Source organism: Neofelis nebulosa, chromosome 6 (assembly GCF_028018385.1).
Source record: "Neofelis nebulosa isolate mNeoNeb1 chromosome 6, mNeoNeb1.pri, whole genome shotgun sequence".
Lineage (NCBI taxonomy): Eukaryota > Metazoa > Chordata > Mammalia > Carnivora > Felidae > Neofelis > Neofelis nebulosa.
The window spans coordinates 34,144,886-34,156,296 of NC_080787.1; the positions used below are offsets into that span (position 1 = coordinate 34,144,886).

Consider the following 11,411-nt stretch of genomic DNA (forward strand, 5'->3'; position numbering starts at 1 on the left):
ACTTATTAGATGATATTCTGCTGTAAAATAAGTAATAAATAACTTATCTCATCAACTGATATTTTGTCTAACTTGAATTACTTGTTCCTGCTGAAAAGGCAGGATAAATGATTCATTCTTTTCTTTTATTTATCGTATAATATGTGTAAGGAGTTGGTATAAAAGTCTCTTCCAATGATGGTAAATGAATTCCCTCTCTTTTTTGTATACATGACACCAGTGAAATTGCCCTGTGGTCCCCTTTGACCTTATCAAATGCCTTGGTGATACCCAGACATGCTAAGACACTGTCCTCCCCTAATCTCCGCTTTTAAAATTGTGGCCAGCAAGGGGAGCCTGGCTCACTCAGTCAGTTAAGCATCTGCCTGCCTCTTGATCTCAGCTCGGGTCATGATCTCACAGTTTGTGAGTTCTAGCTCCATGTCAGGCTCTGGGTTGACAATACAGAGCCTGCTTGAGATTCTCTCTCTTCCTCCCTCCCTCCCTCCCTCCCTCTCTATCTCTCTCTCTGCCTCTCCCTCTCTCTCTCTCAAAATAAATAAATAAACTTAAAAAAATATTGTGGCCAGTGAAATGCTGTTGGGGTTGGCATGACAACCTCAGCAAATCCATGATAGTTCCTGGATATTGCTTGGGCTCCTGCCTCCAATAGTAGTAAGGGCATCTCAACATCTCCAGGGGTTTAATTTTTTTTTTAACATTTATTTATTTTTGAGACAGAGAGACAGCATGAATGGGGTAGGGTCAGAGAGAGAGGGAGACACAGAATCTGAAACAGGCTCCAGGCTCTGAGCTGTCAGCACAGAATCGACACAGGGTTCGAACTCATGGACTGCGAGATCATGACCTGAGCCAAAATTGGACGTTTAACCGACTCAGCCACCCACGTGCCCCATTCAGGGACTTAAAAATAAAAGAACCTGGGGCGCCTGGGTGGCTCAGTTGATTAAGTGTCCAACTCTTGATTTCAACTCAGGTCATGAGCTCATGTTTTGAGAGATTGAGCCCCACATCAGGCTCTGGGCTTACAGCAGGTAGTTTGCTTCAGATTCTCTCTCTCCCTCTTCCTCTGCCCCTCCCCAACTCGTGCTCTCTCTCACTCTGTATCTCTCAAAATACATAAATAAACTTAAAAAAATATTATTAAAAAAAGTAATAATAACAAATAACAGAACCAAGATCTATAGATGGCAAACAATACATGTCCCTTAAATTGGTTAATTGATAGGAACATAACAATGTTAGATGGGCTTAAGATACTGAGGCAAAAAGCCAATTATCTATATATTATATATACAGTGCATATAATAATTATGTACAGTTTATTACTATTACTTTTTATTTTTTTAACGTTTATTTATTTTTGAGACAGAGAGAGACAGAGCATGAACAGGGCAGGGTCAGAGAGAGAGGGAGACACAGAATATGAAACAGGCTCCAGGCTCTGAGTGGTCAGCACAGAGCCCAACACGGGGCTCGAACCCAGAGACCGCAAGATCATGACCTGAGCCGAAGTCAGACGCTTAACCGACTGAGCCACCCAGGTGCCCCTACTATTATTACTTTTTATAAATTTTTTTTTTTTTTTCAACGTTTTTTTTTTATTTATTTTTGGGACAGAGAGAGACAGAGCATGAGCGGGGGAGGGGCAGAGAGAGAGGGAGACACAGAATCGGAAACAGGCTCCAGGCTCTGAGTTGTCAGCACAGAGCCCGACGCGGGGCTCGAACTCACAGACCGCAAGATCGTGACCTGGCTGAAGTCGGACGCTTAACCGACTGCGCCACCCAGGCGCCCCTATTATTACTTTTTAAAAGTAAGCTCTAGGCCCAAGGAGGGCCTTCAACTCATGACCCAGGCAGCCAGGCGCCCCTAATTATGTACAGTTTAAAGAAGACTAATAACATGTATTATCACTGAACTTAAGATCTGGTGCCGCTAAACTTGTGGCTTGCAAATTTGGAGGCCACAGAGAATGTGATTTCTGGTCCCAATCCCACAGGAGTATGAACTTCTCTGAGGAGTTTTCCAGACACGCTTCCCCCACCTGAATCCAGAACAAAGATGGAGGCCAGTTCACCCACTGAAGATACTTGGTTTACAAAAAGAGGCAGCCAGCTTGTGAGCTGTAGTTTGCCAATTTGGTTTTTAGAAATATTGCCTTCAAATATTATTTATCTTGATTCCCGAGTTTTTTGGTGTTCCCTTAAGTTACGCACCCAAAGTACAGTCCTGCTTTGTTGGGGGTAAAGGAGGGGGCAGGAAGAACGTTCTTGTTTAATTTCTAGTCCTCCTCAGGCCCCTGGCTTTATCTTTGGACTGCAAATCTGAGGTCCACTGAAACCCCGATTTTGGCACTGAGCATTGGCTGATGTCCCCAGGGCAAATGGAGCCTCCAAGTCCACTTGATTTTCTGGATTCTTGCTTTCTATTATTTATGGTTTGTGAAGATCCCTTACTTTTGTGTAGGCTAAGCCTTACAGTAAAAATGTGGGTTTTTTTTTAAAGTTTATTTATTTTGAGAGAGAGTGTGTGTGAATGGGGGAGGGACAGAGATAGAGAGAGAGAGAATACCAAGCAGGCTACATGGAGCCCCATGCAGGGCTCAAACTCAGGAACCACAAGATCATGACCTGACCCTAAACCAAGAGTCAGACACTTAACCAACTGAGCAACCCAGGCACACCTGACCTTTACCCACTGTTTTAAGGGCAGCCTGAGGACTGGGAGAGAGAGCCCAGAGTTGGTTCAATTCTGAGCCAAGACGCTGGGGAGGGCTGAGAGTGTGTGAGGGGAGGTGGCTGTGCTAGGGGTGGGCTCCATGCTAGAATATGGCTGCTTACCTAGGAGGCACTCCACCAGGCTTCAGTCTCTAGTCAGCTCCGTCCCATTTGTACAAAAAAAAGCCAACAAAAAGTTCTTCTACCCTTTCTGCACACTTGACATTTGTTCTAATCCTGGTTTTCAAACTTGAATGTGCATAAGTCCCCTGGAGAGTTAATACACTGATTGCTGGGCCCCACCCCCAGAGCTTCTGGCTCTGTAGGTCTTGGTGTAGGGGTGGCTTTGGGGTTCTGGACAGGGGGGCAGTCAAGCATTTCTAACATGTTCCCAAGGAGTGCAGATGTCCATCTGGGATGACACTAGCTCCTTACCCACCTAGATTTGTCTTTCCTCCTGTATGAGGCACCCACCATGTGCCATCTGTTGTGGCGGGTATTCAAGATGGGGTGCCTGGCTGGCTCAGTCAATAGAATCTTAATCTCGGGGTTGTGAGTTCGAGCTCCATATTGGCTGTAGAGATTAATTAAGTAAATAAAACTTAAAAAAAAAAAAGATGCTTGGGTAAACAGGTAGGTTTCAAAACAGCAGGTTAACCCTCCTAGCTTTAAGGGTTATTGGTTTCTTTAGACATAAATTCTTCCTACTTAGTTTCTCTTTTGAGATCTTTACAGTGTTTTGAAGTTTATTCTTTCTGAGTCTAGGCTAAATGTCTAAGAGAAAGTTTCCCAAAGTGCAGTCTAAAGACCCCAGCATCAGCCTCTCCTGCAGTTCCTGTTAAAATGCGAGGTCCCAGGGGCGCCTGGGTGGCTCAGTCAGCTGAGCGTCCAACTTCAGCTCAGGTCATGATCTCACAGTTCATGAGTTCGAGCCCTGCATCGGGCTCTGTGCTGGCAGCTCAGAGCCTGGAGCCTGCTTTGGATTCTGTGTCTCCCTCTCTCTCTTCTCCTCCCCTGCTCACACTCTGTCTCTCTCTCAAAAATAAATAAAGATTAAAAAAATTTTTTTTTAAAATGCGAGGTCCCAGACTCTTACTAGAATACTGAACCTGAAGGTCTGGGGTGGGGCCCAGGGCTCTGCCCCACCCACTCCTGCGGAGAATCCTCTCTCAGCTGAGGGTTGGTGGCTAAGAAGGAACATGGTCACTCTTCACAAGCCTTCTGCCATGTCTACTTCATGACACAGTAGCTCATGGGTCAGACATTCATGGCATCATTTCCTCTCTTTTTCCAGTATTTCTAATAAAGTTGTTTAGCAAGACTTTGTCAGATGTGCAATTTTTAGTGGTATTAGCAGATGTCCCAACTGCTGCAGATGCCACCCCCTTAATTCTTCCAATGCCATACCTATTTGGTGATCTGCATTAGAAAAGCAGAGCCTGGGGGCACCTGGGTGGCTCATTCCGTTAAGTGGCTGACTTCGGTTCAGGTCATGATCTTGAGGAATGTGAGTTGGATTCCCATGTCGGGCTCTGTGCTGACAGCTCAGAGACTGAAGCCTGCTTTGGATTCTGTGTCTCCCTCTCTCACTGCCCCTCCCTTGCTCACACTCTGTTTCCTTCTCCCTCAAAAATAAAAATAAACTTAAAAAAAAAAAAAAAAAGAAAGAAAAGAAAAGCAGAGCCCTACAACCAAGCTGCCCAGGGTTCTCTTTTCTTTCTTCCCTCATATATCCCCCTGCTTCCGCCTGCCAGCCAGAGAGTCTTCCTCTCTGTCTCCTGTGTGGTTGGTAACAGTGTGATTTACTGGCCAAGTCAAAGTATTACATCAGTTTACTCACAACTGGCAAGGGAAAGGGGGAAATTAAGCATTTACCCTGCCTTTCCCTACAAACCATGCTTCAGGGTAATCCAACAGCCTTGATGAGGGACAGCTCTTTTTTTTACCAAAGAATTCCAGGTAATAAATGGGGTAGAAATAATAGAATTTAAAAATCAACATTTCACAACCCCTCAAAATAATTGATTCAGGCAAAACCCACCTGTGAATGAAATTGACAGTTGGAAGGTTGTTGGGGGAAACTTACAAAGGAGGGGTCAGGCTGTGGCCATCTGAACCCACTGCTCAATCTCAGCTTTACTGCGAGAGGGAGGGGCAGACAGTACTTGCCCCCCACCCCCAGGACTCGGAACAGGAAGCACACAGCACCTGTGAAGGATCTTGTCCCACTGACCACCCCCCCTCCCCAGATGGAATGGGAAGCCAAATCTTCAGGTTTGATCATTGGAAATGTGAAAGACGAAGGAGTTAAATGACACTCTGAGGAAGCTGACAAATCAGAGTGGAACGTTCTATAGGACGAATGCCTTTATTTCTGCATAGGTGTTATCAAGAAAAACAAAGAGGAGAGGTGGGACTATTGATCAACCTAGGTTTAAGACACATCAAAATAAAATGTACAGGGTTTCAGGGTGCCTGAGTGGCTCAGTCGGTTAAGCATCCAATTCTCGATTTCAGCTCATGATCTCATGGTTTGTGGGTTGAGCCCCGCATCCGACTCTGCACTGGCAATGCAGAGCCTCTCTCGCTCCTAAACATAAATAAATAAACTTTAAAAAAAAAAAAAAAAAAGGAAATACGTAGGTTTTTTGGATCCTGATTTATTTTATTTTATTTTATTTATTTTATTTTTTGAGAGAGAACAAGCAGGTGAGGGGCAGAGAGAGACAGAGGGAGACACAGAACCCAAAGCAGGCTCCAGGCTCCAAACTGTCAGCATAGAGCCCTATGCGGGACTGGAATTCACAAACTGTGAGATCATGACCTGAGCTGAAATCAGCTGCTCAACTGACTGAGCCACCCAGGCACCCCTGGATCCTGATTTGAACAAATCAACTATAAATAAGACATTGAGACATTTGATGAAATTTGCACATTGACTGGGTATTAGATAATACCAGAGTTAATGTTATGGGTGTGCAATGGCATTATGGTTACATAATAAAATGTTCCAATTTAAAGGGTGAGATGCACACTCAAGAATGTAAGGGTGGAGGCACCTGGGTGGCTCAGTTTATTGAGTGTTTGACTCGATTTCAGCTCCGCTTCTATTTCAAGGTCGTGGGATCCTTGTTGGGCTCCTTGCTGAATGTGAAGCCTGCTTAAGATTCTGTCTCTCCCTCTGCCCCTCTCCCTTGCTCTTGTGCATGAACTTTCGCTCTTAAAAAGGAAAAAAAAAAAAAAAAAAAAAAAGGAAAAAAGGTAGGGATGAATGTCACAAGGTCTGATATTTGCTTCAAAGTATTTCAACAAAGAGGGGTGCCTGGGTGGCTCAATTGGTTAAACATTTAACTCTTGGTTTTGGCTCAGGTCATGATCTCACAGTTTGTGGAATCAAGCTCTGTGTCAGGCTCGGTGTTAACAGTGCAAAGCTGGCTTGGGATTTTTCTCTCTACCCCTCTCTCTCTCTCTCTCAAAAAAAAAAAAAAATCAAAGTGAAAAAGAAAAAATAAGAAGCAAACGTTGGATACATAGGGTGTACACGGGGTTCATTAACCCATTTTCTCTACCTTTGTTTTCACAAATGTCTGTAAGTCAAAAAATTAAAGTATTACATTATTGACCACAAATTCTGGATAAAATATAACAAAATTAAATTACACCATATTCTCATATACAGTGAGATTATTCCATTTTTTCACTTTTTCTGATGGAATGAATTATCCTAACATTTCTTAGAGAAGGAAGTTGAAAGTAAAATAAACTGCAACTGTATGTCAATGTGACCCTTATTCCTCAGTCTTTGACATTCTTTCATTTTTTAAAAATTAAAAAAAAAAAAATTTTTTTTTTTTTAACATTTATTTATTTTTGAGACAAAGAGAGACAGAGCATGAACGGGGGAGGGTCAGAGAGAGAGGGAGACAGAATCTGAAACAGGCTCCAGGCTCTGAGCTGTCAGCACAGAGCCCGACGCGGGGCTCGAACTCACATACCGCGAGATCGTGACCTGAGCCAAAGTCGGACGCTTAACCGACTGAGCCACCCAGGCACCCCTCATTTTTTAAAATTTTTATTGAGGGAGCGGGGGGAGGGGTAGAGGAAAAGGGAGATTTTTTTTTTTTTTTTTTTTTTGGAGAGAGAGAGAGAGAGAACATGAGCAGGAAAGGAAAGGAAACAGAGAGAGGAGAGAAGAATCCCAGGCAGGCTCCACATTGTCAGCACAGAGCCCAATGTGGGGCTTGAACTCATGAACCGTGAGATCATGACCTGAGCTGAAACCAAGAGTCAGGATGCTTAACGAATTGACCCACCCAGCGCCCCCTGAGTCTTTGAGATTCAGACCACCAAAGCTTATGTAGGCATTGTATTTTCTTTCCACATGGAGTAAAGGCATGGCTCTTCCACTCATGTGTTCAATAGCATCTGCCTTAGGATGGTGCTATTTTCTCAGGTAAATTGTCACAATGCTTATTTCTCTGCTGGGCTGGGCTGGCCTGGGAAAGGCTTTCCATCTGCATTTCACACACCTGCCCCTGGCTTGATGGAAGACAGTATCCCACTCCATCTCAGATATAAAACAGAGCAGATTGCTTAATATCTCATGGGGCTCCCCCTGCTACTCCTCATGACACCTATGAAGATGAATCTGTTTTTCTGTGATGAGGAAGATGTGAAAGGGAAAAGAGGATTTAACCGCCAAAGTGCTGCGACTTTCATGGGCAACAGCAGCTTCTTCCACAGAGCTCATTCCCAGCCTCTTACAAGTGTACGTGAAGAACACGCATCTGCATGGACAGAACCACAGAGACATTACAAGTGCTCACTCTCCTTCATTAAAAACGTTAAGTTTACAAATAGTTCAATTTATAAATAGTCTAGGTGGGTGGCGCACCTAGTTCTTTACCCTGAATCCAAATATTGCATTTACAGTACTTTCACCAACCTGCTCCATAGCCAGTATCTTACCCTAAAGAGGAAGCTCAGCCTTCCCCAATTCCCTGAGTCCAAATATATTCAATTCCACAGGCCTACCTAACCCCGCCTAAAAAAAGGACCAATCACTGCCCTAGGAAGGCAAAAGGGGGTAGGGGGCCAGAGCCAGCAATGATGTGGAAGGGATGTGCTCCTAAGTGAGGGCAGGACACCCTGTATGGAACAAGCCAGGCTTGTAGTCCTAAAAGAGTGACTTCCCTGTCAAAGAGAAATCGATTTTGCAAAAGGCTACAGTCTACAGGCAGGTGGAACTGTCTTTTAGGCACCTCTAGCAGACCCGCTACGGGCCCATGGTTCTGAAGGCTGAGTCCAGGGCCTTCTACTCTGGTGGCAGGTGTACAGCTCAGAGTGTCCCATACACGCTGACTTTGGCCAGGGAGATACTCTCGGTGTACTGATTCCGGCCTTTCTCATACAGGACGTAGAGCTGGGGGGCCTGGTCCTTCCCGCCTACGTTGCCCTCCAGGGCTGCCAGTGAGGAGTAGCCACTGGGGCCTGGCCACAGCTGGACTGTCTCTTTCCGCCATGATGTACCATTGCTGAAACTCCAACGCAGGGTCAGGTTCACTCCTGGGGAGGGCAGCAGAGTCAGAAAAAGGAGGGTCTGTGGCCACACCCTCTCTAGATAAAAGGGGCTCCCCTGACGACCCCACCCCCCAACAGACACTCACGGAACTCTGGATGGGCTGGATTGGAGAAGAAGACAATGCCGGAGCTGGTGGCTACAGCTCCTGCAGCTACCACAGGGTCCACAAGCTCAGGGTCGAAGGTCACATCGCGAGGCCGTATGGTATCACAGGCATCGTAGCTGCGGAGGACAATTCGGCAATGGCAGTGGTAGTTGTTCTGGTTCCGGGCGTTGATGACGACTGAGCCATCTGGGAGCTCATAGGGCTGAAGAGAGGGAAAATGGCTTCAGGAAGACCCAAGGAAGGGGGCAGGGCAAATCCTGGGTCTGTGAGTGAAATGGTGCTCTGGAGGGCAGGGCCTGTGGAGTGGGTGGGGAATAGCCCATGGACTCCTGACCTGGCACTCATCAGGGTTGAAATCGTTTTCCAGCTTGGGCTGGCCATAGGGGATGCCGCTGACCCCACTGCCATAGCGCCAGGTGGCACCGTGATCATCACTGAGGAGGCAGAAGACCCCATCCCGCTCCAGTGTCCCATGGCCACACACGATGAGGCGGCCCTTCTGAGGCTCCCGCTGTTTCTGTGGGAAAGGAAGCTGGATGTCACTGAGGGAGACACTGTAGAGGCTCACAGGGAGAGAAGGAGAACCCATCACCTCCTAAGTGTGAGAATACATCTGGTCCTCTTCAATTCTGTCCTTGGTACTGAGGGTCCCAGGAGGATCCCATAAGTATCCACTGCCTGAATTAAGAAACTCTTGCAGAATAAGCTCCTTTAGGACATCTAGGGTATACACCGGATAGGTTGTGCATCAAACAAGGGGGTCCAGCCATAGAGGTGTATGGGAGCTTAAACCCATGCTTGGTGTGCTCACTCACCAAGCTGTGTACAACCCCCAAATGGGAAGACAATGGCAAAATTCTATCTTTCCTCAGGAGGGGGTTCCTCCCAGGATGCCCCTTTCTTCCAAGGAATCCCATCTAAGAGAAAATCTGACTTCATAAGTCCTTCTCCCTGGGAAAAAGTCTAATTGGGGGCATCTTCCAGACTCTCCAAAAGGCAGCCCCCTCCACCCATCTCAGGATAGAGACCTGAATGCCTGAGCCTGGTCCGGGGGCAAACATCTCGGTGCCAATATCCAAGGAGAGGTTCCGGGGAGGGCTCCAGGAAACACCATCATCTTTGCTCCACACCAACATAGTGGAGGCCACCTGGCAGCCAGCCTTGTGAGCACAGAGGGAATAGAAAAGAAACACCACTCCTGTCTCCATATCGTTCACCACTGCCCCCAGGTTCAGCCCATCCGGGGTGTCCCCATCATCTACAATGAAGGCTGTAGGAGACCATGTGCTGCCTAAAGAAAAAAGAGAAGAAATCCAGGGTGAGCACTCGAAGCCTTTTCTACCTCTCCCTGTTAATTTCCACCTCTTGCTAGGGCTCTAAGGCCTTAGAATGGCCCCAGAGCCCTAAAAAACCTGCCTCCCCCACCCCCGCCTTACGTGTCTGACCTTATCTATTCTACCCTTGCTCACTCCATCCTATCCCACAAGCTCCTTCTCATTCCTCAAATAGTTTTCTCCTGGAGAAAAGCCACAGGCTTGTGACATCTGCCTGGTACACTCTTCCTCAGGGTTACTCTCACCTTCTTTACTCAAAAGTCACCTATTTAAAATTGCAACCAATCTGCAACATCTTGTTTTATTTCTCTCCATTATATTTATCCCTTTCCAATACAAAAAATAAACTTGCCTATTTATTATGCTTATTGTCGGTCTCCCCACAGACAATATAAGCCCCACGAGGACAGGGATTTTTGGTCTACTTTGTTCACAGCCATATTCACACAACCTAGAACAGTTTCTGTACATAGCAGGTGCTCAATAAATTTTGAATGTTCAACCCTAGGTGATTACAATTTCCAGATCACTGCTCTGTACTGCTTCCCTCCTTAAGTCCCCTCAGGGACTCAGGCCTCCAGCCTTCCCAGAGGTCCTATGTCAAGAGCCCTTGGGCAGGTCAGTCTCCCCACCCATCCAGCCTAACACCAGCACTTGCCACTCAGGAATCTTTATACCTTGGTCCAAGGACCTACGAAGAGCAATGAACTTGGCCCCCTCATCCGATGTGGACATTTTTCTGGCCTCAGCAAAGGCAAGGAGAGTGCCCTGAGGAGTGGTTGTGATGAGCGGAATTCGGAAGGTGTGCACAGAACCGATCTGCCTCCCGCTTACCCACAGCAGCTGCTCCATGGTCACCAGCGGCTGAACCTGCGAAGGGAGGAGGAAGGATCAATACAAATTTGACTTCAGGTTTTAGGACGGTTGAATAGTGGCTCCGAGTCGAGTGTCCCTGGGAAAGACGGGGTGCTGGGAATCAGAGTGGGAGGGGGTGTGTGTCCTAGAATAAGGAAGGGGAAACTGAGGACAGTTTGGAACAAAGCTGGGGGCTCGGAGCGGGGGAAGGGCTCTGAGGGGAGAAGGAACCTTCCGGGAGGTTGGAGCTGGAGAAGGAGCTGGAATGAAGAGGAGGCTCAGAGGGCAAGAGGACAAGGACCCGTTGAGGAAGAGGGGTTGGGAATGGATGGAGGGAACGGGGTCCGAGAGCGGCGGGAGAGTCCCTCGGAGGAGAGGGATCTCAGCAGCCCGCGTCCCGGGGGACGCTGGATACAGACCACCCGCGTGGGTCGGGGATGGGGATATACGAGGGGAGACTCACCAGGCTGAAGTCATTCTTTGCCCTAGCGCCAGATTCTGCCAGAGACAAAAGCAGCAGGAAGATGATCGTGGCCAATACCTGAACTCTACAGCCTCCCCAGAACCCCGGCATCCGCGGGTCCCCGGGTCTGCCCAGGAGCACTTGTCCGTCTCGATCCGCCATCATCTCTCCCCGGGCAGCCAGACCAAGCCCCCTGGGTTAGACGTGGGCTGGCGTCTGTCAGCTGACCGGGCCCTTTAAATGCTAGCTATTCCCTCCCCACCACCCCCACCCGTCCCGAGTCGAGCCACCTGCCGCACTTCCGCGACTCTAATTGGCTGACTCCTCTCTCTGACTCCCCACATGACCTTTT

General features: G+C 47.3%; 1 protein-coding gene across 1 annotated transcript; it reads right to left on the reverse strand.

Annotated features, from left to right (window-relative positions):
• Positions 1 to 6,859: 6,859 nt before the first annotated feature.
• Positions 6,860 to 11,306, reverse strand: NEU1 (neuraminidase 1). The gene is made up of 6 exons (XM_058733384.1): positions 11,060 to 11,306; positions 10,419 to 10,611; positions 9,436 to 9,698; positions 8,742 to 8,924; positions 8,387 to 8,609; positions 6,860 to 8,285 (listed from the first exon to the last, which is right to left on the reverse strand). Exons 1-6 carry the CDS (start codon positions 11,222 to 11,224, stop codon positions 8,059 to 8,061), a joined length of 1,254 nt encoding a protein of 417 aa, XP_058589367.1. The 5' UTR covers positions 11,225 to 11,306; the 3' UTR covers positions 6,860 to 8,058.
• Between the last annotated feature and the right edge of the window lie 105 nt (positions 11,307 to 11,411).